The 27,869-nt window shown below is 38.5% G+C and overlaps 1 protein-coding gene across 1 annotated transcript in view; it reads right to left on the bottom strand.

Annotated features, from left to right (window-relative positions):
- Cubn (cubilin) overlaps positions 1-27,869 on the bottom strand; it is a 197,437-nt gene that overhangs the window by 14,562 nt on the left and 155,006 nt on the right. Inside the window, exons 50-57 of the mRNA XM_040755469.1 lie at positions 27,569-27,794; positions 26,068-26,255; positions 21,785-21,941; positions 20,808-20,957; positions 17,090-17,290; positions 14,822-14,951; positions 10,804-11,021; positions 1,215-1,423 (exon numbers count right to left, since the gene is read on the bottom strand). Of these exons, the coding sequence (XP_040611403.1) occupies positions 1,215-1,423; positions 10,804-11,021; positions 14,822-14,951; positions 17,090-17,290; positions 20,808-20,957; positions 21,785-21,941; positions 26,068-26,255; positions 27,569-27,794 (1,479 nt within the window). The remainder of the gene's footprint in view (positions 1-1,214; positions 1,424-10,803; positions 11,022-14,821; positions 14,952-17,089; positions 17,291-20,807; positions 20,958-21,784; positions 21,942-26,067; positions 26,256-27,568; positions 27,795-27,869) is intronic.

Raw genomic sequence — 27,869 nt, 5'->3', positions numbered from 1 at the left:
GCGTGCTGCAGCATACCAAGGACTACTTTTCACTATGGGTTGAGGCTTATGAAGCAAGTGCTTTTACCTGTTGAGACTTCTTGTCTATCCTTATTTTTGGTATTTTTAAGAAAAGGAAATTCCACAATCTCTATGCATACTTGGAAATAACCAAAGGGGGGAAATGGAATTAAACTGGTCAATGAATTATTATATGACATAACGTGCAACACCCTAATACACATAATTTTTATTCTCAAAATAGCCTTGCATAGTTGCTACTATTGTATGATTATTTTAAACTAAATAGAGTGATAAGAAATCATGTTAATTAAGAGTCTTATTTGGTAATAAAGCTGGGTTTGAGTCAACCTACTATCTGCATTCAAATCCTATTTCTTTTCGGTAACCTAGAGAAGAGGGTTTTAAATAACATCTTAAGCTGTTCTGGCTACTTGGGTCTCATTTTAAAGAAGGATTGAGCTTGGATGGACACACATCATACCAGGCTTTGTTATCTCTAGTTCCTCATGAACTCCCTCGGATCAACTGGCTTCTGTCCCAACGTCTTATTAAAATGCTTCTCTCATCCAGTGAAATAACTTTCTTCAGCACAGCCTTTCTTGGCCCGTAGCCCAGCCTAAGGGCACCGGCCACCCACACATCACTTGGAAAATCATCTTCCCTTGACTTCTGTGCACTGCTCTGCTCCTTGCTGTCGCAGGCTTTTCTCACTCATCTCTTTCCTCCCCTCATCTCGGTCCTGCCACTGCATCCCTGGGTACCTTTCCTAGAACTGAATGGGAGCATGGCTGTATGGCTTCACGCTGTCTAAGGAAGCATGATTCTCTGAACTTTTTAGGAAGCTTTGGATGGCATCTACATAAACAGAAGAAAAAAAACCAGACGGATGAAGGGGTGTTTCTATTTGCACTTCAGATGTTAATTATATTAGGAATTGTCAAATCCCTTTGAGAATCTCATTCCATGCACCTGTCTTCATATAGATCACCCCTTACAAGGCAGTGAACAGGACAAAGCCGAATCTTGAAGTGAATGTGAGAAGTCACTTGAAGTTTGAGTCATGATAGCAAACAGGAGCTTGAATAAGAAACCAGCCCCTGTGATATACACTGAAGCCACTGTGAGCAACAGTGTTCCCATTTTGAAGACTTCTAGATGGTAAGCTGGAACACAGTGTTTTAGAACAGATTCTTACAGTGTAGCAGTCTTACCTTCACATAATCGTAGTTGCAGCTTCCCCATCCTGATGCTGCCTCCAGAGCAAACTTAGTGAAGGTGAGGTTGATGAGTTTGTTTTCAGGTGCAATTATGTACCATATGCAGTTCAGACCTTTGTCATAGAATCCATTTGAGTCAGAATCAGGAGAGACAAAGGAATTGTTGTCATCTGTCAGGTATCCACCACATCCATTCTGTGGTCCTGTGGAAACAAAGATGCATCAGACGAACAAAAAGATCTTAACTTCATGGGGAAGGCTTTTGAAAGGGGGAGATTACACTTTCTACCATGTATTTGTGAACAATAAGGTTTCCAAGCATTGGCAGGAATGCACATGCGTTTCTCAGCTTTTCTTGGCTCCTTGCTTATTGTGGTAATTTGATGAGAATGGACTAAACCTCTGGAAATACAAGCCCCCCCCCCAGTTAAATGCTTTTCCTATATAAGAGTTGCGGTGGTCATGGTGTCTCTTCACAGCAAAAGAAACCATAACTAAAACACTTACTCTTTTTATTCCCATAACCCGCAGGAGTTGCCTCCTTTTCAGCATGCATAGTTATCTGAGAGCAAGTCACCACATTAAGGTACATGCATGTGCCTCTCTGAAACTATTCATGTGATTTATTCAAGCTTTTCCCAACCTTGAAATACTCAATTTTCTGAAAATTGAGTATTTTGCATAACAAAACTGGTGGAAAATGTGCACATGCCTGACTCTTATGTTCTACTTTTGCGAACACTGCCAAAACTAAAAATTGAATTTATGAAGATTTACCTCTAAGAAAATTGTCTCCCAACCCATTTTTCATTTAAGTAGTCTGACAGAAAGAGGTTGTTAGCTCTGTAGTCTAGTTTACATTAAACTACATTCTCTGTATTTTTTCACTTTTCCAAAACCAAGTCATGAGGAGACAGACTGGAGAACAAAAGAACTTCATAAAAAAAAAAGAACTTCATTAGAGAAAAGTGTACATTTAAATTCAACAATTAGTAATACATAACCAAATTACAGGACACAGAGTACTCTAATGATGCCTGCATGTCTACCCGGGGAAAAGGTAGAAGCTAAGTCCTCTAGTATACAGGTCAAATTGAATCTGAAACATAAGCACGGCACATAGCCACACTGTGTACTGCTGGTGGATCAGCTCATGAAACACGCCTGCAGAACGCAGAGAGACCTGGGCCTTGAATAGCTTTTACCCTGCTGTGGGCTGTTACATAAAGAAACCAATTAAGTAAACTTCTTGGCCTGCATAGCAGGAAGCAACAATTACATTATTAAAGAGATGGAAAATATATGTTTATTTAATATTTCCTCCAAGGAAGTACACTTAGGATTGAAATCCATAGAAATAACATATGAATAATTATAATACTGTGAAGAGAATTAGATGCCCTAAAAGGGAAAGGAAAAAATTAATTTTGCAAGAAGTCATCAACTAGCTGCTATGAGGCTATATAATGCTCCAGTAACATATTCAACTCGGGCCTTAAGCATGCATAGAATAAGAACATGTAGAAATAGGGTTGAGATCATCTAGTCTAGGCTGAAAGAAGCTCCTCGTCCAATGTTAAACAAAAAGTATGTGTAGGAAGGCACAATTCTGTTCTGAAAAACCACGAAGCAAATGAAGGGACATAACAAGGCTCAAGACTAGGGCATGAAAAGCCTTTGATTTTATCCTATGGATGGTGGGGATCCACTTGAAAGCCTTTTTTGGTAAGATTTATTTTTATTCTTATTTATTATAGATGTGAGTGAGAGTTGCATATGTGTGAGTGCCTGTCAAGGCCAGAGGATTGCATAGTTGTATGTCTTGGAGCTGAAGATACAGGCTCTGTGTACCACCACCCTCTGTGGGTGCTGTGGATGAGCTTGAATCCTCTAGATAAGTAATAACAACTAAACGACAGCTCTTTGAAAGGCTTTTTGATCAGAGAAGTAGCGGTATCACTTAATCTGGAATTGTGTCTGGCAGTAGCATATCACGTGTAAGGAGAAGTTGACCAGAGGAGGTGACGCCAGCTCTGAGACCACTGCTACAGCGGACAATCGGCAAGAGACAGTGAAGCCTTGGAATTGAGTGTACATTACTCCTAATATATCAGCTTCAAAAATGAGATGTTAAAGAACGATGAGATGACTCTTCTCACAGTGAATGGCATTATGCACACTTACTACTCAACAGCAGCAATACCACTACTAATAAAAGTAATGCCATAAGGTAGGTATTCCTGGAATGGAGATGGGCAAGTGACTCTGCACACCCATAAGTCATCAAAATAAATGTTTTAGTTATAAGTAACTGGCATCTGGATGGCTGGCTACACAGTGTCACTGTGGCAATAGCACACATACACATGCGCACGCGTACACACACACACACACACACACACAGTGAGAGAGACAGAGAGACAGAGAGAGAGACAGAAAACTTCTTTGAGTTATCAAACTACTATAGAGAACAGAATTCATAAAACACAGAGAACAAATAAGATGAGAAGCTAACATTGCTTAATATTAAACAATATTATCAGATAACCCTGGTCAAAATAGCCAAGTAATTTAAAGAAAAAATGATATTATATGAGTGGATAGAAGTTTGTAGTGTTTTGGAAATGCTAATTGTAGATAATGCCCCATTTTTACAGTGCAACTTTTCCACATTTCATTTCCTCCTAAGGTTGATGGAAACTCAAATGTGCATGTCTTGGAGGCGAGCAACCAGTAATCTTAACAAAATGAGGATGCAATGTCAGAAAGTGCTATAGTCACATTGCTGTGCCCAAATATCTACAGTCACAGGACATAATAAGATCTGTGACTGTGGAAGAGTCCCATATATTAAAATATCTCTATTTTCTGTACTGGTATTTAGAAGTTCCTTTTCTTCTGATAAAGACATCACAACATTGCTCTGCTTCAACATCACAAATCCATCATCTTTTCCGTTACCACATATGGTTCCACCGTTTAGAAAGTGCTTATCCACCAGCACCTACTTTAACAGTCACACTCTGTCAGAGCCACTTTGATGACCTGTACCCAAGAACAAATGTCACTGTAGCAGTCTATGGTAAATTGGAAACATTTAACTCAAATGAGCGATTTCTCCAGAGAAAGAAAGTGTTTGGGGTGGAGGACCCTGCTGGAGACATAAACGCACATTCAGCAGGGAGATTTCCAGCCAGATCTACTTAATTAACTCAGTAACTGAACCCTGAATGATTAAACTTCAGGGTGAAGCACAAGGCAGCATCTGTTTGATAAGAGAAAAAATAGCTGCCCTATCTAGGAGAAACATCTTAAGAGGCTTCAGTGGAGGGAGACAACTTATCACAAAGTTATTGTGAGGACTGACACTTTTGTGACTGGCACTTTCCTGAGGTCTTTAGGATGCTATCTCTCTGTCTCTGGACTCTTGCTGTTCTCGAGGTTAGTGACCAGCTGCATTTCAGAGAATGATCACCCTGCCTTTAGCATATCCCTGCTGCCTGGTACCCTTTGTGGCTGGAGGTGGCAGTCAAAAGCACTGGAAGCATGACACAAATGCATCTGAAAATCGGTGCCCTAGTAAGACAGAGCACGCCATGGTGGCTTCTCTTCAACAACTCAGGCTTGAGCTTCACAATCCTAGTTTGGAGTTAAAGCTCAGTGTGACTTACACAGCTGCAGTATCAACTGATCCAGGGTTGTGAACTCACTTGAGAATTCAACGTGGTTTCTGAAGAACCTACTGTGCCTAGGAGGGATTTCATAGAATATAATACAACTAACTCCATGATAAAAACTCTCAGAAAACTCGGAATAGAAGGAGAGTTTCCCAATTTGATAAAGAGTAGCTGCACAACTTATAGCTATTAGCAAATTTTTTAAAAAATTGTGTGTGTGTGTGTGTGTGTGTGTGTGTGATGATTCACACCTGTGAAGACCAGCAACTAATGGCCAATGTTTTTCACAATTGTTCTCCATATTATATCTTGAGATAGAGCCTCTCACTGTGCCTGGAGCTCACTGATTCAGCTGTAGACTTAGAGCCATATAAAAAGGGGTTTGGTGGGGAAAATGAAGCCATCTGTTCTTGTTCACTCTACGCATCAAGATAAACTTGTGTGGGCTGTTATGTTCTTTGGTCTGCAGGGGCCACACCAGGGAAGCAAAGCAACAGATGAGTAATGTAATCTGTAAGGTAAGAGCTAAAGTAAATAACAGATCATTTGTGTAACAACACAAAGGGAAGAGGGATAAAAGGTAGAGTCCAGGACATATTAATAAGCACACTCCCTTTTTAAAGGGGATATGATTTTGCTGACTACTAACAATTATATAAGCAGAAGTTTTAAAAAGGAAAACATTCTGTTTAAAGAAAATCAAAGTCAATAGTCATGCATTACTTGGATGTCTTAAAATTGATGATGATATGAGGTGAAATTTACAAAATAAAATCCTACAACCAATAGTTTATAATAATAATTTAAATAAGGAAATGGAGTTTTTGTTTTCATTAATGTGTTATCTCATACTAAATATTTAGCTGATATTTTTAAACTTTCATTACCCTGGTGTCATACTACTTGACGGTGACACAGATCCATTCCCCTCCTCTTGGAACTTGCTAAGTGACCTTGACAAGTCATTTAATTCCCTTGTGACTTAGTTCCCCCACTTTTAAACACAACTATTTGACAGTTGTATCAACCAGAGTTATACCAACAGAATAAAATATCTAAATCCCTTCATTTTTTTCAGAACCCTAGGATAAAAAAATCACAAAATTGGAGCCCATAATTTGGGGCTACTAATTTTGTCATACAGATTTATTATCACTTATTACAATATAGATAGACTCCCTATATATCTGTGCTTAACTGTGTTTGGGCCTCACCTTTATGTCATGCAAAGCCAGGATGACAGATGTGACATTTTTCTATCAACACCAAGATGGTTGTTTTTACCATATATATTCATATCTATGAAATACATATACTTGCTATATTTACAATTATGTAAGCTGCATAAATTATATTCAAAGTATAATTTTATTAATATAAATGTTAAATAAGTCATATGTATTTAGATATCACATATTTAACATATTATATAACATGTGACTATGAATAGAAATATATAAAGGTTATATACTATTTATGTTCCAAATACACCATATACAAATATGTAACTATTTTATGTGGTAGCATTATGTAGCAATAATAAAAAATGAATGTACTATTCAGGACTGGCATCTTATGATTTAAAAACAGAATGAAATGAAAAGATGAACATAGCTTGGTTTCTAAAAGCCATCTATCTGCCCTATTTGCTCAAGGACAGACAATCCTATCCTTCCAGACTTAGGGCAAATGTAGTCATTCGGAGGCAGGGAGAAAGAATAATGGATGTAGATGATACTGGGATATGTTTATTAAAACCTTTGCCTTGCTTTATCTAATATTTAACTCCTCTCCTACATGATTCTGTAAGGTTTTGATGAACTCTGCACTAGCTGCTTTCTTTATCCCAATCACACATTCTAAGACATGCAAATGCAAATACTCTTTTCAGTGAGTTCCCAAAGAATAAGCAGCAGATACCCTTGTGTTTAGCTTTATCCTCAGGGGACAGTTAATCAACAGTGAAAACAAGCAGGTTTGCAAGGGGTTAGTCTAGCTTTCTTTAAATCGGTTTACAGTTTCAGCTCATCTCACTCTCAGGCTTTGTAAAAGGAAGCAAATGACATTAAAAACCCAGACATCCCCTGGCTGCTTTCAAGTCATAACCCACCCTTGATTCCCTGAGAGTTATGTGAGTAGTGATTTATCAAATTATTCAACTGATAACCCAGCTATCTGACTGCACTTGTCTTCTGGAAGTCAGGGCAGTTGGCAGCCTGTCTCCAGCAGCTCAGGGGTGCCTACACACACACACACACACACACACACACACACACACACACACACACACACACACACACACACACACTTTTAATGTCAGTGAATATTTGAAAGTGCATTCTTTTATTGTCACGCTACACAATTTCGGAGTGCCTCTCTGAGTTTAAACTTGACACCACAACTGGGAAGGCTAAATATAACTAGAAGTGGAATTCTCAAGTGGGCATGTGAGAGTCTCCTCCATTTGCTGAGACCATGATCATCATTTCTGTGGCCCCAGGCTCTCTGCAACCTCTGGTTTTCATTTCCCCTTTGGAAGTCAACCATTTTTTATCTTCCCACTTTATTTCCACCCCTTCCATTGTCTGCACTTTTGGCACATTTGAGAGATGTTTCCCAAGAATATGATAACAGATCCAGAGACAAAGCTCATGCAATCCAATATTGAATCAGATCTAGTATCTCCTGAACTGGAATAAAGGGATTCCATTCTCTTCCCTGTAAAATAACTTCACTCTATGAGTGGTGAATCAATTGTGAGAATAAATAGGTATAATATATAATATTACATAATATATAATATCAGATACATATAAATGTAATTTCAAAGTAGGCATAATTTACCTATTATTCTTCAATTCATTTACACAGTCACTATTGATGGAGTAACGTTTATTTATATCAGAGGCCTCTACAAGCCTTAGGATTTAATTAGAATTTAAGTTCTGATTTGACTTAAGTTATAAAACATATTTTAGGACAGCTATGGTATAGTCCAGGAACTAATCTACGTTATTTCTAATAGATTCTTAAGGGATAGAAAGTGGTAATATTTCAAGCTGATCTTCGTTGGTGGATAAAAACTGAGCATAGAGAGGATAGGGTTTCTCCAAAGCTCCATCACAGGCAGTGGTATGATGAGTCACCTGCATCCTGGGTACCTGAATCCTGCCTGGCACACAACTCTTTCCCTTTGGCCACACCCCTGCCTTTTTTGACCTGTGATTCATTCTGTCCTGGCCAGACATGTGTTTTGTATTCATTCTTTTCTCTCACAGCAGTCCCTGAGTCCCTTAATGCTGCCTGACTCACCCCCACGTGACTAAGGAGCCAGGTGAAGGAAGACAGATAGGGAGTGGTCTCCATCCTCGACATATTTCCTATGACCAGCAGGAGGCAGGAAGCTTAAACATGTGATTCTGGTCATTGAGGTCCCTGATGTAGTTTTTTTTTTTTTTCTCCAGGGACAGGCATTTCTCTCTCTGGACATCAGGGAGTCCTAATTGTCTCTGGGGCTATTCATTGATCCCTATGCCCCAAAACCTTTTTGGGCCAAGTTTAGTATTGTGCATTTAGTAAAGTACATTTAGGGGTAAAAGTGAGAGCTAGGATGACAGCTGAGTATATAAAAGTATATACTCGGGAAAAGAGAGAGGAAAAATGAAATGACGATGGTACCAAATGTGCACACCTAGCTCTGTATCTGGAAGATCTGTGTGTAACATAATGAGCAGTCATGAAAGACTCTGTGTCAGTTCTGTCCTGTGGAGCAGACACGCATCAGCCAAGCTCACAGAAAGGGTGGGATTTCAGAGCCATTGGTGGTCTGATAAAAGATGAGTACTTGGTCCAGAAAAATGCTCATCTTTTTGGATAGTTTCATTTTCCTGGGTCCGGGAGCTCAGTGCAATCATTTCTCTGACTCCCTTCTTTCACTTCAGTTACCCATGTTGTAGTGACACTCATGGGAAATGTGAGAAAGTTTATGTCATGGTTGATGCCAGCTCCTGGCGTTTGCTTTGCCTTCATCTACCCCCAGTTGAACAACAACTCCACAGAAGAAAGGAGACTCAATTTCACCATCTATTTACTAATTACCCACGAAGGGTAGTTCCGCCAGATTCCCTCAATCGACAAGAAATACAAAAGTAGCAAATACACAGGCAGATGCTGCACTGTAAGTAAATAAGCTGATTTTACTGAATTTTGGAAAATTAAAGCAGATATGCATAAATTATCAACTGCATAATCTAAACAGTAAAAATGCAAAATATGTACTTAGGGATCTAGTTGAGATAAAATTAAACAGAAAATTCAAGGGCTACAGTGGTCTCCTCGTTACATAAGTTATTTACCCAGAGAAGGGGTTGTTTTCCAGGCAGATCAATAGCCTTGGAAATAAGCAGTCAGTCTGATCCAGAGAGTAGCTGTCTTCTTACAGAAAAGATGGGGTGTTTTAAATGGATGAGGTGAAAAAAAATTAAATGAGCCGGGTGGTGGTGGTGCATGCCTTTAATCCCAGCACTGGAGAGGCAGAGGCAGGCAGATCTCTGTGAGTTCGAGACCAGCCTGGTCTACAAGAGCTAGTTCCAGGACAGTCTTAAAAGCCACAGAGAAACCCTGTCTCCTGTTTCAAAAAACAAACAAACAAATAAAACAAGAAAAACCTTCCCTCCAGGAAAGTGTTAATGGGGCTGCAGAGATGGCTCCATAGTCAAGATCTCATGCTGTTCAGTCACAAGAACCTGAGACACAGAGTTTGGATACCAACACCCACATGGTGCAGCTCACAGATACCCATATCTGCAGCTCCAAGTACCTTTGTGTGGCCTCTGAGAATATCAGAACACACATGTGCACATATACTCATGCAGACACATGCACATAGGCACACATATAAATAAATAAAATAATTTTTAAAAATAAATTCATAAAAACATGACATAGAAAATGTAGTTTAAGGTATTCTCTGTTTTCGTGTCATAGAGTTGGAGGTGAATCAGACCATGGGCAAAGAGAAAACCTGGGAAAGTCCTGTCTTTCTGAATCTTCTTAGAGAATGGGATATGTTTGAAGACCTGTTAGATCTCAGAACATTAGTCACAGCAATATTCAAGGAAAAATCAAAATACTTCCCAGAGTCAAATAAAAATTACACCACTTACACAATTAGTATAACAAGAGAGCTGATTATTTTAAATGACTGGCATTCCTGTGCTCACATAGACAGATAATAATTATCTTTCATGTGCAGTGGCAATAAACTGGGCTGTTGGTTTCACTTTATCCTCCTACTTAGCCATCCTGCCATCTCACAATGACTCTGAGACCACCCTATCTGGGCCAAATGTCTTTTCAACCATCTCTTAGATATCTCTACTTATGTACTTGACAGGCCCATCAGCTCCAAATCTGGCAAACTAAATACAGTGTTCTTCCTGCACTAAGAATACACTTAGGCAGCACCTGATGTTACAAAGGTGACATCATCCAACAACTTGCCCTTAAGGCCACATCTTCAACTTGCATTCCCTTGTAATGTCTCAGCATGCTCCAAATGCTACTTTTCTGATGTATTTGGCCTTCTAAAGACCTTTGGTACTTCAATCCTTTCTTTATTTCCATTCCCACTTGTGCTAGTTAGAGCATTGGCCATCTGGGCTTCTAGCCTAAGTTCCTCTTTCCTTCCTGAGATTGTTGGGCTATTAAAGCATTCCTTTTTTACAGTCATAAAATCATTACATACATTCTCAAGACTCTTCACCACTCTAGGAATGAAGCGACCACAGTCAATGAGCCTTCCTCTGTTTAAATAAAAATCATCTGGGATTAGCTGGGGGAGGGGATTAAATAAAGCAGAAAAGTAGGAATAACAAGAAAAAGAGTTTCTTGTCTCAAATGCTCACCTAATGTCTCCCAGAAATGTAATTCCCAACCTCTTGCGGTTTGAGAAGAATCTGTCTTGAACAGCAGGGTCAAGCTGTTATTGGTGCTCTTAAGATTTTGTGGAATACTGGAACCACAGAAAGTTCCAAGAGGCCGACTTCCGATGCTAGGACCATCGAAAACTTTCAGGTGGTCATTGTTGCAAAGGGAGGAGGGAGCCACGTCGAAATTACTGAACCTGTAAAATACATCTGGTTATTACTTATGCCCTCTTTGGTATTCCCATAAAAGTGTACCAGTAGTTCTTATAAAATTAAAATGAGAACCTGCAGTCCTTATAAAGCAAAAGACTGACAACGCAGTATTCAAGCTTCACTTGGAAAGAAATCTTATAAGCGAGACATTACTAATGTATTCAAACGTGAAGCCAATATTTGCTGGGTAACTGTAATATACTAATAACTGTGATAGGAGCTGGGGATGTAAAGATGAATAAAATATAGTTCTACATTTCAAGACAGTCTAGGCCTAAGTTCAAATGAGGTCATTTTTTAGATAATTTTTTATTCTTCCACAATTCCATGCACACATAACATAGTTTGATCTTCTCTCCCCCACCCACCTGTCTCGTTCTGAACCCCTCCTGTTTCCAGCAATCATGTCACTATGTTCACATCTTTTTTTGCTGTGTTCTATAGCATTTCACCAGAGTTGTTTGCCTAAGTATGGGTGGGGGTTCCTTCTTGAACAAGACAACTTACTGGTGGCTACACCTTCAAGAAGCATGACTCCTTCCAGCATTTCTTACCATTACCCGCCTATAGCTCCTAAGAATGAGTACTGACAAGTTGGCCTATGCTATCACCCCAATAACATGCTAGGTGTTTTTTTAATCTCACCTAAAATATTGCTGTCTTATTTTTATTTATATAAAGAATGCTAAGACAAATAGAAGAAATTCTGGTTTATATAGCTGGATTGTGGTTCGTTAAGTCTCTTGTTTCCTTCTTTTAAAATGAAATTTATAGAAACACCAAAGGCAACAATATGATACAGCCAAATTGCTGCATCTGATATACAGCGTGTCCTCAGAACAATTAAGTTATGGTTTTATAAAATAACAATATGGAGTAATTTTGATTCTTATAAAAAATGAAGTGGTGATAACAAGGAATGAACTATATTCTGTTGCGCCATTGAACTGATCTAAAGAAAAAAGTTCATACATTGATCCCTGGATTGATGACTGGAGGCTCCTGACACAGCCCCTGCCCTGCCTTCCTAGCACTGGGTTGGGATAACTGAATGTGCACACACCGAAGCCTGGTGTGGACACAGGACCTGCCCTGGCTACAGAAATGCCAGCGGAGAGTAAGGCACTACTTGTTTTAACATACAGCCTTTCTGCTGCAGTGAGGACCACAGGAGCAAACACAAGAGTGAAGCTCCCACCTGCCCTGGCCACTGAGTGAGCACAGTTGGCCAAGGGTCTTCTCAGGTACCACAGAGAAGTAAAGTGCTAAACCGCATGCCTCGGGCTGCTTTCCACCACGTCCAGCCTTCCCTACAAATTCATCCTGTCTTTTCCTGTGATAGCCTTACTTGATATTGTATTCCAGGCCTGTGCTCTGCCACGTTTGTTTGTCTGTCTGTTTGTTTGAGACAGGGTCCTGGGACTTGTAGTGTAGACTAAGCTGAACTTGAATTCACAGAAATTAGCCTCCTCTGCCTCCCAAGTGCTTTAAGTAACTATTCCTAGATACCCTCAAAAAGAAGACCCCATATGTACTTTTATCTTGGAACCATATGGTAGGTTTGGTTCTACTCAATAATTTTTACTAGGAGACTTAATGAACAGTATGGCAATATGGAATAATTATGAAAAAGCAAATAGCTAAACATTTCCTTTTTATGAGCACTAAAATAACCCTGAGTCGTACCCTAAAAGATTTTGGCTAGTTAGATGAATGTTTTCAAACTAATGATGAAGATCCAGGCAAAATAAATTCTTGATCCCTTGCATCAAATCTAACATTTGCTGTTATCTTTGAAGATTATTATGGCAAAATAATAGGAAGATGCTGTCCAATGACATTTTTTATTTATTTTTAATTGTTATTTTTGACAGATTTGATTTTATTAGGTAGAGACAACATATTTATTTATTTTTTTACAGAAGAAGAATCTAAAAAGAATGACAAGAATCTGAGTTTTCAGGGGGCACTCAAATCTGTTTTGACTCCCCCCCCAAAAGCATGGAAAATTCTTAGAAAAGCCCACTTCCCCATGTGTGTCCAGCCCATTTTCAGAGCCGACGTAGAAGGCTTTGCTTTACTAGTATGTCCCTCTTCACAATCCATGTAACACTATCTGTTTCATAGAATTAAGGTACACTGTAAATAATTTGTCAAAAATGCATGTGACTATGGATCTCCAGGGTCAGGCTGAAAATGGAAACATGTATGTACATTTTACATACATATTATGTCTCTGTCAATGATTATCTGGATGTTTCTCTCCAAATTTCTATGCTGAAATCTTAACTCTGAGTTGACAGTGTTATAAAGTAAGGGCTCCTGGAGGTGACTGGGTTATTCGAGAGCAATCTTTGAGAATGGAATGATGTTCTTATGAATGAGCTCTGAGAATGGCCTCCCATCCTCTACCACTGAAAGACAAATCTGGCACAGCTAGGAGGGGCTTCCTTCTATGAATCAGAAAGTGGATGGTCATGTGATGCTGAAACTGTCTATCTTGAGCCTCCCAGACTCTAAAACAATGAGAATTTTTGTTGTGCCATTTATCTCATGCCATGTTGGTACAGCAGCCTGCACATTCCTATACATGTAAGAAACAAACACTACCACATGCTGTGCCTATACTTCCATTCTGGGATGGGTTCTTTCTTTGGCCTCTTCCTCCTACTAGTCTGGTAGATTTTGTTCTTTTAATCCTAAAACTTACAGGAGCACATTTTCTTCACAAATAGTCTCAGGAGGGATTGGCATGCTGTTTCTTCTTGTGGAGCTAAACCAGTTTGATGAGTCCTGCTTTATACTTCATGGACCCAACGGACATACAAAATGCTGAATGTAAACTTCAGAGTGCATAATCATCGGGGGAGAAGCTATCATTGACAAATAGGGGACGGACGAGTAGCCATTGTCCCAGCTTCTCAAGTTCTATGTGGAAAACTCTATACTGCCCACCAACCAGCCTTTGAGATTTCCTATTACATGCTGAACATTTTAGGTATCAGTGAAATTAAAGAGATGGAAATAAACCATCTTAGGAGAAAGAAAACTAGCATGCTATCCCTTTGGACAATGGAGGCTGCATTCTCTTTACCAGTTTTACTTGGAATAAGTAGAATTAGAGAAATAATTTACTAGTGACAAAATATATGTCACATAAGGCAACAATTTAGAGTTACTTTGATTCATAAATAAAAATAAACTTTGTGGAATAAAGTTTTATCTTCAAGAGACAAAGGGTGGTAAAATTACTCAGGACATGGGTCTAGAAGTATACCTGATGTGGGTTCAGATTTTCACTCTTCATTTAAATATGTGTTACTTTGAGGAAGCTGTGTGACCTTTTCCTGACACATATACAAGTATGCTTACATATTTCTCATGACTGTTTTAACAGAACAATAAAATATCTGAGGAAAGAGTTGAACAATGCTTCTTGTGTATAATAAATGTTGAACAAATGGCAACTTTTTTCCTAGTCCTTTGTATCCTCTTTGATGGTAAGGAGGGCTGGTAGCTTGACAGCTGTTATACAAAGCTCTTAAATCTGTTGAGAATTTACAAGGACTGTTTTAACTGGTCAAGCTAACATTTCAATCTCAATCCCCTGGATTGGGTGGAGGAGTAGAAGGCCAGCTGGTTGGCTTTCCTGCCATATGGAACCCCTTTACCTTTCTCTAGATTCCAGCCAGGTCACTGTGAGAACTCATACTTGCCATAAGTGAGGTAGCTTTCCTGTGATCAGAGCTGAAAACATTTTCTTAAGGCAATGTGTCTTACATACCTAAGCAGAATCACTCTGTTGCTTCTTACAGAGATGCTGTAGACACAGTAGACATTGTTGGGGTAGCTGGTGGATGAGTCTGAAGGACTCCTAATGAGCCCAGTGGATTTATTGTAGATTCCACCACAGGCTGTAACAGAAGACAAGCAAATGTGCATATAATGATTATTATTCATAACATGGGCAAATATTTTGGGGGAATAGTCTAAGCTATTGTTTACTAGAACAGTAAGAGTTCATATTGATTGTTCTTTAGATGACCTACACCTCCTTCACTGTGTTTATGAATCATTTCGAGTTTCCCATGCAGGAGAAAAAAGAGAGAAATGTAGTAGAAGAATATTTTAAGCACATTTTGGAGGGGAAGAAGTCTAAGGGGAAAAAACAGAATTAAAGCACTAAGAACAAACACTTTATATGTTGGGCATGTCTGTCCCTTCACTCTAAATGATAGGTTGACAGAGTGATGGCATGGCAACAGGATTCTCAGATAAGGCAGGGGAGAATTCCATGTGTGCTCTGTTCATAGAGGAAGACTGCAATGTAGAAACCCGAGTCAGCACAGGTCCTCTCTGGTAGGGATATAATGTCATATGTGAAATGTTAGAAGTCAGTTAAAGGTCAAATGCCACACTCTTAGGTTCTACAGATTAGTATTTAGTTGTTAGATTAGTAAAGCTTATACTTGCTCAAATTTGTGTTATTTGTATTCAATAAACACGAGGATATTTGTCCCACTCCCTGCTCTAACTCCAGCCGTTAACAGCCCATAGCCCTTTGTTATACCAAGCAGTCAACAATATAATCATCACAAAACATATTATAACTAATAAGGTATCATTTTTCCATGGATTGTACCTAGCAAGGATCAGATGTTCCCACATGATAACATATTCACATGAGCGTGTTTATTTGTTTTATAATTCTAACATTATACAAAGCTTGTAAGTTTTGGTGATGTTTCTTTAGTTACCAATGAACACTCTCCACTAACATATCACCAAGATTAGATACAATCTGTGGCTGTTATTTAGGGCTTTTGTATGTTTGGTTTTGTCTCAAATCTGCCCATTAGCAGGGCAGATTCTTTCCTGTGCCAAAAGGCGTTGGTGGCACATGCCTTTAATCCCAGCACTTGGAAAGCAGAGGCAGGCGGATCTCTGTGAATTTGAAGTCAGCCTGGTCTACAGAGCGAGTTCCAGGACAGGCTCCAAAGCTACAGAGAAACCCTGTCTCAAAAAAAAGTCTTCATACATTCAAACCTCTGAACATAGCAGTCATAAATTAAATGTCACATGGGTAGAAGCTGCTTTATTTCACTCATTGTCAATTACACAATCTCTGAAAACTTATCAGTGACTGAACAACTTCTCCACATGCTACCAGGATTTGAAGCCAGTAGCAGCAACATTTTTTAAGTGACACTGAAAGGGGGATTGAACCGTGCTCACTAACTATACTTTAGGAAAAGAAGGGGTAAATGAGTATAAGAGTAGACATCAGGGGCTTAATTCTCCAAAGCAGTAGTTAAGAATAGAACAAATCCCCTTCCTCTTTATCCAGACCATGAGGGAATATGTTTTCTATTTTATTGATGCAATCAGGCCTAGGAAATATCACAGAATCACGCTTTCTGGTTGCCAAGGGTCAGGAGCCAGACATCAGTGACAGAGAACAAACCATGAGATTCTTTCCATGTGTAAATACATGTTTTGGTGTTCTCTGTAGATGGGTAGATTACTTTATTTGAAGAGAAACTATTTTATTTCCTACCATTAGCTATTCAGGTGACAGGTGACCACGCAAAGAAAAGCAGATCCAGGAACAGTTTTGTGTTTTGTGAAATGGCTGTGCTGGATAACACATTGTTACAAAATAAACCTCAATATTCTGTTTTATTTTCAGATGGGGAAGTGTCTATTTTAATAATATGCATATATGTGTGTGCCTTCATGTCTGTATGTGCATTACATGTAGACAGTGCCCACAGAGTCCAGAAGAGGGCATTGTGAGCTGCCATGTGAGTACTGGGAACCAAACCTTGCTTGAAAGAGCAGCAAGAGCTTTACCCACAGAGCCATCCCTACAGTCCCCAGTGGTTTGTTTTTAAGGAAAAATAACTACCTTTGTATCATGTACCTAATTGATCATTTTTCCCTTAATGTCTCTGAATCTTTAAGTTGGTGACATATGATGAATCATAACAAAATCTTCTAATGTGAATTATACAAGAAAACAATTCCAAATGACATCAGTATAGTTACTCACTGGTGACTCTGTAGGAAATCTTGAATCCAAAGTCTGTGGCATATGCGTTAGAATAGAAGTTAAGCAACACTGGGCCATTCACAGTGAGAGGATGTAAGGCTTCAGAACCACATATGGTCGCAAGAGGAGTGGAAGACAGGTTGTGACCTTTGATGATGTGCAAACCATCATGATCACAGTTTCCAGTGATGGCTGAGCGATCTACACAGAGCACAGAATGACCAACATCAGAGCAGAAATGCTGTAGACACATGATGTTATAAACAGATAAAACACTACAGGTCTGTAATTGATTCAGAAAGTACAATCAATATTAAGAGATAGTTTTCTATATCAATATGTAACTTTAGTTCCAAATGAAATAATAGTATCCAACAGACAAAACCTGGACAGAAAAGAGAAAGCATATAGAACTCCATAATAAGTAAATTCAGTTGTTACTCAGAATTTCCTTCCCATATAGAATCATTCTATTTATCTAGGGATTATAAACCAGAGGCAACTTGCCTCCAAGGGGAGGTGTGGTGTCTGAAGACATTTTTGCCACAACATTGGAGAATGAGATAGAAGCCAGAGAAGCTGTTAAACAGGTTTTAATACACTGGGACCATTCCCATACTCTGAGCCCTCTTACCACAAAAACAAAATATAAACTAACAAAAACACCCCCCCCCAAAAAACCCATGCAGCTCACAATGTCACTAGTGCTGCTCTTAAGAAAAACTTTACATAGAGTGCCCATGAGCAGACCCATGAGAAATTCCTTGATGTTTGCTGACAGCCCTTTCCAATGTTCACGAAAACATCAATTTCAGGGCTTTGGTGATTGTAAATTTGCCTCAACACTGTCTTTTAATTTAAAGCAAAAGGGGTGCTTGATCTCCTCCCTTCCTGCAAGACAGCATAAAGCAACTTTCAAAGCATTAAGGGAATGTTTGCTGCTGCTGTGTACTTGTGTTTGTAGGTGAGTGCTGCTCTCCAAATGTCATGGGAGCACTCTTTCTGTGACCTGAGTTTTAATAACATGAAACAGCATCATATGTAAGTATGTAGTCCTCTAAGACATTTTACCAATGGATACATTAAGTTCTAATGTAAAAGTTATCAACCCATGCTCAATAAAACCCTTATGATCAATAAATTGTTTTAACCTTCTTATGACTCTAGTGACTAAACTCATTGTAAAAAATACATCCTTATGCATAAATATGTGAATAGTTCATTTCATTAGAACACTATTTTAGAGTTTGAACTATCAGAACTAAGACAGGAATGTCTTCCAGGTTTCTCCAAAGGCTCTTTGGCAAGGTGTTCCCAGCTGACACTCCCACAGTACTTTAAGGATGTGACAGTCTTCCCAATTCTACATTCTGACCACACTACAGAGGGACCAGTGTCCAATGACACTCAATGCTTATCTCTTCTGCTCTTTGTATTACAGTCCTAGTCCCACAAGACTGCTTCCTTTGTGTATTATTTCTTTATTCTGAACTTTTCACACAACAGAATCATGGGATGTAATCTTTTGTGTTAGGTTTGTTTTATTTAGTCAACCACATTGACTATAGAAATACCTTTAGTTAGCAAAAATGTGTAAGATTATTAAGTTGCACAATACAGGGAAACATTACCAATGCTGGATTTGATTCTTGATCCCACATTAGTTCAATGTGCCTACTGTGCATGTATTCTTTCAGATTTGAAGATGCAGAAGCATCTTGACAGAATTACAAATTAATTGCTGTCTGTAAATATATGATTTATGAGAAATGATAATCATGACCAAGTGTAGGTGAAAACACCTCTCCACTTGAAGAGTTTTCTATTCTTGTCTTCAAAAATATCTAGCGTAAACCAACCTTACTGTTTATCTACCAACAGCCCTTACTCTAGAATTGGAAATGAGCAGAGCATGTGCTTAGGAACCCTCCCACTGAGGAATCAGAAGTCAGGAGGTGAAGATCACAGAACTTAGATGAAGGGATACCTCATGGTGCTATTTCATAGAAGCAGAGCTGACTCTAATCTTCCCTACCTACTCATTCATTCAATATTGATTGAGTGCCTATTCTGACTCAATTGCTTCTCTCACTGGATCATTTTCAGTGGATGTCTGATTGTAGATTTGCATGTTTAAATGCATGTGTGTAGAGCATACCTTAAAATGAATAAATTAAAAGCTATGAGCCTGACATAATGGCATAGACCTGAAAATTCCAGCTACTTGGGAGTCTGAGGCATATTGCAAGTTTGAGGCCATTAAGTCTATAGAGCAAATTCATGGCCATTTGATTATCTAGACTTTATCTCAAAACAAAAAGTGAAGTAGGCCTGGAGACTTAGCTCAGAGGTAGATCACTTGACAAACTTGGAATATATCCTTCAGTTTAATCCTCTATGTTGGTAAAAAAAAATAGAAAATAGATGCTATGTAAAATATAACAGGCTCCAGATGCATTTTGTTTAAGCAAATTTATGTGGTGCCTGTGTCTTTAAAGTTATTATTTTATCTTTTCAATTCTGGATGGATTATATAAAATGGTCCTTTTGCTCTATACAAACCAGAAAGAAGCCAGGCCTATGACCTCAGCTTATCTGAAGACTGAAGCAGGAGTTATAGGCCTGCTTGATTTGCATATGAGTTCAAGATCAGCTTGGGCAGTTTAGTGAGATCCTGTTTTCAAACAAGAAGTAATGGGTGTGATCGCAGCTTAGTTGTAGGTGTTTGCTGCTCCTGATCAAAGTTCAGTCCTCAGTATGGAAATAAAAAAGATTTTTATTTGTAATTTTATTTGCATTTATATTTCCATTCAGAACATGGTTATTATTGTCTTCAAGTGGTGGTTTTAGAACACTCTGCCTACATGTCTCTCATTAATGGCTTAACTATTTTTTGTTTGCTTGAAATAAATTGAATCTTTGGCTATTATCAAAAGACAAGAGATGAGTGATGGTGAGTATGTGGGTATTTAGAGTGGTGAAGCCATTATGAGAAAGAGGGCCCTCAAAAAGTTAAAAATAGGCCTATACTATTCAGCAATTCCAATCCTGGGCACACACCCAGAGGAAATGAAGTCAGTGTGGTAAAAACCAATCTATTCTTCCATGTTTGTTGTAAAATTATTCATAATAGCCAAGGCAAAAATCAACTCAAGAGTTCTTCTCCTGATGAATAAAGAGAATGACACACATATACAGACAGCTGAATGAGAATGAACATAATGAAGTACTATTCTCTCTTTATGAAAAGGAAATACTGTATTTCATGGCAATATGAATAAATTTCAAGGCATTATGCTAAATGAAAAAAATCATACACAGGAAAAACAAAAGGCACACAATCTCATTTCTCTGTGAAATCTGAAGCAGTTGAACTTGTAGAATAGAACAGTGGTCACTATCTTAAAGGATGGGGAGATGTCTATCAAAGATCATAATACTTAGCCTTATTCTTGCAAAAGGAATAAATCCAGTATATCTTCTGTACAACATGGAGATTATAATTAATAATGATGTGTCATCTATTTGAATATTGCTATGAAAATAGATTCTAGATGTTCTCACCACCAAAATTGTATATTATTAGGTATTTTAACTTGCATAGTCATGCTGTAAGCTATCCTTATATCAATATCTTTATCAAAGCCCTATATCAACACTGTAGATATATACCTTTCTCAGTTAAAATTAATTAATTTTTGGAAAAGAATAGACATACCTTCCAAACGGAAGGACACAAAGGTCAGGATGACCAGAGACTGAGGTTCAACATCGATGAAGTAGGTGCAGTTCATGTTGTTGTCATATGGCTTTGGAAAGTTTGGAGAAATGATGTCACCTGTGGAGCCAGTGAACCTACGTCCACATCCTACACAAGAATAGATTTAAAAAACCCATCATCAGGATAGTCATTATTATCCAGAGCAACTATTTCATAAAGAGAAAGACGTAAGACTGCCGTTTTCTTGAAGCCTCTACAGAAAATTTCTTGCAGTACTCCAAATGGAAGAACACCAAGAGAATAACTATGATTTATAATTCTATATGGGAGCAAAATAAAAACTGATTAGAATATCATAAGGAATTTTAGATGACAAGTAGTAGATATTTTGTCACATAATACCCTTCAAGTCTCTTTTTAAGAAGATAAATTATCAAAGATTAAATATAGTTCATGTAAAGAAACAAAACATATGAAAGTGAATTGCAGGCCTGGGGAAATGACTCAGTCTGTCTAGTGCTTGCCTTGCAAGCATGAGGACCTGAGCTCAGTGTGAGAATCCAGGTGAAAACAAAGTCAGGCTTCGTGGTGTGCCCTTGGAATTCCAGCTGTGGCGCGAGAGAATAAGGAAGACCCCTGGGGCTTGGCTGACCAGCCAGTCCAGACAATGTAGTGAGTTACAGGACAATTTAAGTGGCGCACGCCTTTAATCCCAGCACTCGGGAGGCAGAGGCAGGTGGATCTCTGTGAGTTCGAGGCCAGCCTGGTCTACAGAGCGAGCTCCAGGACAGCCTCCAAAACAATACAGAGAAACCCTGTCTCCAAAACCAAAAAAAAAAAAAAAAAAAAAAAAGATTCTCCATCAACAAAACAGAAAAGGTAGACAGCACCTGAGGCTTGATTCCCGCTGTTCCCAAGTCAGTCTGAGGCACCTGCCCCTCCTCCTCAAAGGTTTAGACTCCAGTGCTACTTACGGCTTACAAAGGATGCAGAGAAGCCCTGGCCTGGCATCTCCTCAGACTGGAAGACAGCAGTGAATACGTTTCCTGTTGTGACAATGGGACTAGGAGCCACATCCCCACAGCTTGTGGCTAACAGAGTATCATTGGTCTTCAAGGTTCCTCCCCAGACCTGATGGGGTAAAAAACATGACTTAATGCTATCAGTTTTCACCTGCCAATATTTTAACAGGTTTAGACTCGAATATAATTGTATTTAATTCTATAGGGAAAAAAAGAGGAAGACTAAATAAGTCACACAAAAATCTGGAATATTTTCTTTGGAGAATGATTTTAAAGCTGGTTTTTAAGTGGTTTATTTCATCCTGGTTGCCCTAAGGAGGTTGTGTTTGGTTTTTTGTAGAGCTGGACAGTGACGTTTTCCTCTGATTGGTCGAGTTTAGGTAACCCTGCCTACTACATGCGCCTTTGACCATGTAAGTCTGTGATGGTCTGAAAGAAGTGACTAGTGTAAGTGAGCTGAGAGCGCTGTGCACAGTCTAAAATCTTCTTAGTGTCCACAGGAATACCCCGATCTCTCTTTTAATTCTCACTAAGATCCCTATCCGATACTGGTGATTTGTGTTGCACTTTTGATTTTTGTCAGCCTTGCAATGCATTTATCAATTTTCTTGATTTGTCCTATTGTATTCCTGTTGTCAAGTTCATTAATTTTTATTTTCATAATTATTTTCTTAATTATTGGCTTTGACTTTATTTTTAAAATGTACATAAAGTCCTTAGTGTTACCAATTTACTCTTAAAGTTTTTGCCATAATCTATATATTTGATTGATCTTATTTTCTTTGATTTCCTTCCATGTGGTTTTAAAATTCCTTTGAGTCTTCTTCTTTGACCCATGGGTTATTTTTAGGTGTTAAATGTCAGTGTATTGTATCATACAGTGTATTTTGTCTTTGTCAAAAAATTATTTCTGCACATGAAACAACCTTGTTTCTAACTTAAATAAAAAAAACAAAACAAAACAAAAAAACTCACTGGCTTGCCCACATCGAGCACTCAATAATTTAAAAAAAAATCCTTTCTGAAATTTTAGTCCTGGCCAATGACAGTTATAAAAGGGTAACCTGCCAAGCCCTATGTCCACCTCCTGAGCTAACATGCTCCATTCAGGCCCTGGTGATCAAGTACACTCTCATACAGAGGTGCATTCATAGCCCAGGCACCTTCCTGGGGAGTCTCTTTTTCAGCAGACCCCAGCTGAAGCCTTCACAGGCACCTTTGCCAAGACCTCTTGTGAGGGGAAGGGAGAAAGTTGAAAATGCTTTCTTCCACTTTAACTCAGTCCTTGGTATTTTCTGTTTTTGTTTGTTTGGTTTTTGTCGTTATCGTTTTGTTGTTGTTGTTGTTGTTTGGGGCTCGCACAGCTGTGAACCACTGCCACCTCTATGCTGACTACTTGACCTTTCCACGCGTGAGATGGGAGGAGCCCACACGTTTGCCCTTTTCACCTCTTGATTATGCCATTTCGGGGAGTGATTAAAACCTCGATTCCTATGCTCATTCTGGCTAGCTGTTTTAGCTGACTGCTTATTCTGCTGTGTGGAAGGCCAGCCCTTTTTTGCTATGGCTTTGTAGTTTATACCATCAGCGAAAATATTCTCTGCAGTTTAGCTCTTTGATTTATTGAGGTTTCACTTTCTTTTTAATCTCAGTGTGTGGTCTATGCTGGCATGTTACAAAGACATCCAAAATGCTTATGCTATTGCTGATGTGTGGTTTCTTTACATCTGTCAGTTTTATCCTATTGCTTCACAGCTTCAGAGCTCCCTTGCGTCCTGGTGCATTGTCTAGCTGGCTCCCCTATGAGCTATTGAGAGCAGAGTGGTGAAATCCTAACCCGACTGAAGAGCTACCTTCATAGCTCTATCAAGCTTTGCTTCTCGCCTTTCTGGTTCTATTGTTTCAAGAAAGAACATTTAGTCTCATTTCATCTTCCTGGTAGAATGATTGTTCTATTCTCATGAAAGGTGTCTCTTTTCTACAGCAATATTTTAAAGCTTTGGATTCAATTTTAGCAGCTAATATAGTCATTGCTGCTTTGTAAAAGAATTACTGTTTCCATGCTTTATGGCTTTATATCCTTTTCTTTTAACCTGCCTGTATGGTTGGATTTGAAGTGAGTTTGTTTCCACAAGCATCATGGTTTAACTCCATTAATCTGTCTATTTTAATTGGTTACTTAAACCACATATTTGCACTCTGTTTTCTTCTTGTATTCTTTGATCCACATGTGTGTTTTTTCTTGATTTCCTAGATATCCCACTTTTATTGAGATGTAATGTTTGTCATAGGCCTTCATATCCTTTCTGATAATTTATTGTTCTGGGTGTTAAAATGTACATATATGATCACTGAAGTCTACTCCAGCATTCACACTGGGCCATTCTGAGGGGAGTGTCGAAATACAACCTCCACACCTCCACTTATGTTTCTTGACTACTTTTCATTGTCAGATAACCATTATAAGCTTTTGTTTAAATCACTAAATATAATTCATAAACATATATTCTATGTGTAGGTATATTCTAACCAGATGCACACTTTTCTACTCATTTCTTGATTCCTTCTTCTTTATGCTCCAAGGTTCATTTCCATACCATTCTGGGTAGTTAGAGTAAGTTCCCTTAAACAATCTTTAATGGCAAGTGCCTTATGGATGTTTTCTTTAGCTTGCTTTTATAAAGGAATTTAAAAATTCTCCATTGTATATTAACAGTAATTTTCAAGATGCTAAATTATGACAAAGAAAAGAGTCCTTGACTTAGAGACACTAAGGACCTGCCTACTCCGGGTAGTTTGCTGTCATTGGGTCTCTTTCCTCATTACTTCCATCTACACAAAAGCATCCTTTGGCATAAACAAGAGTATCACAGCACAGGTATCACATTCTTGTCGATGGAAAGTCTTACACTCAGTGAAATATAGTATTTCTTGCATTACTTATTTTTGGCAGTTACCAACTGGTATCATTTTCTGTTGGCACTGGGCTTGTATGACACTTTCAGAGGATTTCCCTTCTATCCAGTGGAAGGATGAGCCCAGGCAGTTTCACTGATTGACTTTTTCCCATCGAATAATTTAGAAGATTTCATGTAAGTTTGCACACTTTGTGTTGACTCGCCTTATGAAAAGAGAGCTCTCTTTATGGGGTAAAAGCAATTAAAAGCAGTATATATTAATTCCATTTTATTATGTGCATATTTTGTAAGGATTAGACTTTCATTTAAGTAAGATGAACATATCAATGTGAAGTAAAACAATTTGAGAGATAATATGAAATAATAATATTGATTTTAAAAAGACATTTCCATTCATTAGGTGATTTTTTTTATATTCCCAAGTACTAGGTAGTTTTTACACTATTATGTCATATTCTAATGTTTAATACAGCCCTATTGAAGTAGGAATCATTCTCTTCATTTTATAGTTAAGCACTTTGAAACTAAAACATTAAATTAAATCATAAAAATACATATGGGTGACAAGTATGAAAGAGTTGAAAATATTTCTGGCTAATAGGACTTAGGCCAATGAGTCTTTCCACCGAAAGGCATAGTTTTACAGTGATACAGTACTGCATGCAAAAGTGAACTTATTATATAGTGATGGCCGTGTCAATAGGAAGTGAAAATCAGTGCCGTATGAGGGAGAAAGCTGCTTTAGAGGAAAGCCTCCTGTCTAACTTCCTGAACCATCATTTCTTAATTCAGGTCTCTCATGGTTGTTTCACAGTAGGGACTCTTAACATCTGGAACAAAGGTTATCATTGACTACTTCAATCTCCTGTCATTTTTATAGCATATGTTAAATTTTCCTTGTGATGAGACCTTATGCTGTTTATACTTTATTTTCTTTTAGCAAAGCAAGACAAAAATAGGAAGATAAAGGGAGAGAAAAAGCAAGGATGGAAAGAAGAAAGGAGGGAAGGAATGAGGGAGGAAAAAAATGAAAGAGGAAAAAAAATCATCCTTCAATGTCCATGACAATTTAAGAAGGTCAGAGGAAAAACATCTCCTTCATTTAGTCACTCTAACCAGAGCAGAAGATGGAAGACTACAGGTCACTATGTACTTGGTGGTTCAAATCTTATCTTTTAACAGTTGAGGAGTCTTGCTTTCACATCTAAGCAACTCAAACAGTAAAACTGTACTCTTTGCACCTCGAGAAACAACTGAGTCCTCTGTAGCCAAAATGCTTATATTCACAAAACCGGTTAAACAAACAAGGACGCTGACCTTCACAAAGCTGTTCCCACACTGGCTGTCACTGCTGGGGATTCGGAAATTGCCGTCAAAGCTAATTTCCCAGTGTTTACTCTCATGCGTAATGGCTGTCCAGGAGCATCTGCTGTTCATGGGGAATGGCTGAGGCCAATGAGGAGATTTGATTGTACCATTATCTGAATGGAATGTTCCACCACAACCTGGAAATTTTCCATTAAAAATAGTAAGTCTTCAAGATAAAATATCAAATTTAGAGACCAAAGATGGCTACAGAATATTCTAAATGTGAAGTCATAACTCATCTTTTCTTGTGTCTGACTCATCTTTGGTGCAGGAACTAAGTAGGGGCCCATAGATATGAAATGCTTTAAAAACAGAAGGCCGTCACTGTTTGGGGATACCCACACAACCCAGCTGAGGTGCTTGATTTGAGTCTTGTAGACTATAGCAACAGACCCCCACTCTGTCTCCAAACAAACCATCTTTTCTACTTTCCTTGAGACTGTATAGCAGGTAGATAGATAGCCAGGCCACACTTACTCCATACTTTCTTACCACAAACAGACACGAATATAGCTGTGTAATCTCTTGTAATTTTAGTCTACTAGAGCAAACTAGAGAAAATGGCTTCTTAGAACTGGGGAAAGTCATCCCACTAAGTAACCTGGCTCATGTTAAAAGTGATTGACAGTTCTGAATAAATCACAGAAATACAAAGAAAGAAAATCTAGAATTATTGTTATAACCTTAAAACACATACCTAAGACATAACAAAGAAAAGGATGAATTGAAAACAGTGAGGTTAAATGAAGGGACATGGCCTCAATCCTTTGCTTTTGAGGCAGTGGGTCATCTCCAACTCCCTGATGACTTCAGGAGTAGTTAGTGGTTTAATGAGGAGATGGAAGAGATTCTATAGAGATCTTCATATTAGTAAACTCTCTACAAAGAACTGTTCTGTGATGGTTAGGATTTACTAAAATCCTAACTATTCAATACAAATACTTGTAGCTTCTGAGAATTTTCACAAGGTTCATATTTCATAGGTACAATGCTACTTTAACAAATCACATCCATTATCTTTTGATTCAATGTCAATTACAAGCTTTATTTTTTCCCAAACCATAGATTTCATCTGGTCACCTTTATCCTCAAACTTCTCAATCAAACACCATGTCTCTAGGGACAACAGACACACACACTATGTAGACTGTGTCTTAGCTTTCTGAAATTTCTGCTCATTAGCTGAGAGTGAGACTATTTATCTGTCTCTTGTCATTAGCCCCTGAACAATATGTATATCACAACTATATACATTGCATTTATATTGTATTATGAATTACAAGTTCTGGAGGACACTCATGCACCACACACAAGGAATTTTAACACCTCTAGATTTGTTTATTGAGTGGAGTCCTGGAGCCCTTCAGTACTATGGAATGACTACACTTTAAATTAGTTATGAAAAATAAATGATAAGTATAGAGGAGGTTTTTTTGTTTGTTTGTTTTACCTAAAGTACTTGTGCTCCATGTAGCATAAAATCCACGACTTTGCCCCAGACGGTTTGTGGTGAAAGTCACCACAAGCTTGTTGGAACCAGACTGTACTGGCCCAGGGACTGACCATCCACAGTACCGTCCTATGACGGGTGATTCAGGGTAACCACCATTCCTGACAGTAACCGCGTCTGCAGAGCAAGTTGGATCGTCCTCAAGATGAAAGTCATTAAATGTGAGCTGCAGAAGAGAAGAGACATGATGAGCCATCCTGAGCTGTAAAGGAGTCCATCCACCTCCAGCACACAGAGTTTC

Source organism: Mesocricetus auratus, unplaced genomic scaffold, assembly GCF_017639785.1.
Source record: "Mesocricetus auratus isolate SY011 unplaced genomic scaffold, BCM_Maur_2.0 Super-Scaffold_100013, whole genome shotgun sequence".
Classification (NCBI taxonomy): Eukaryota; Metazoa; Chordata; class Mammalia; order Rodentia; family Cricetidae; genus Mesocricetus; species Mesocricetus auratus.
This window is presented reverse-complemented; position numbering and strand designations above follow the sequence as displayed.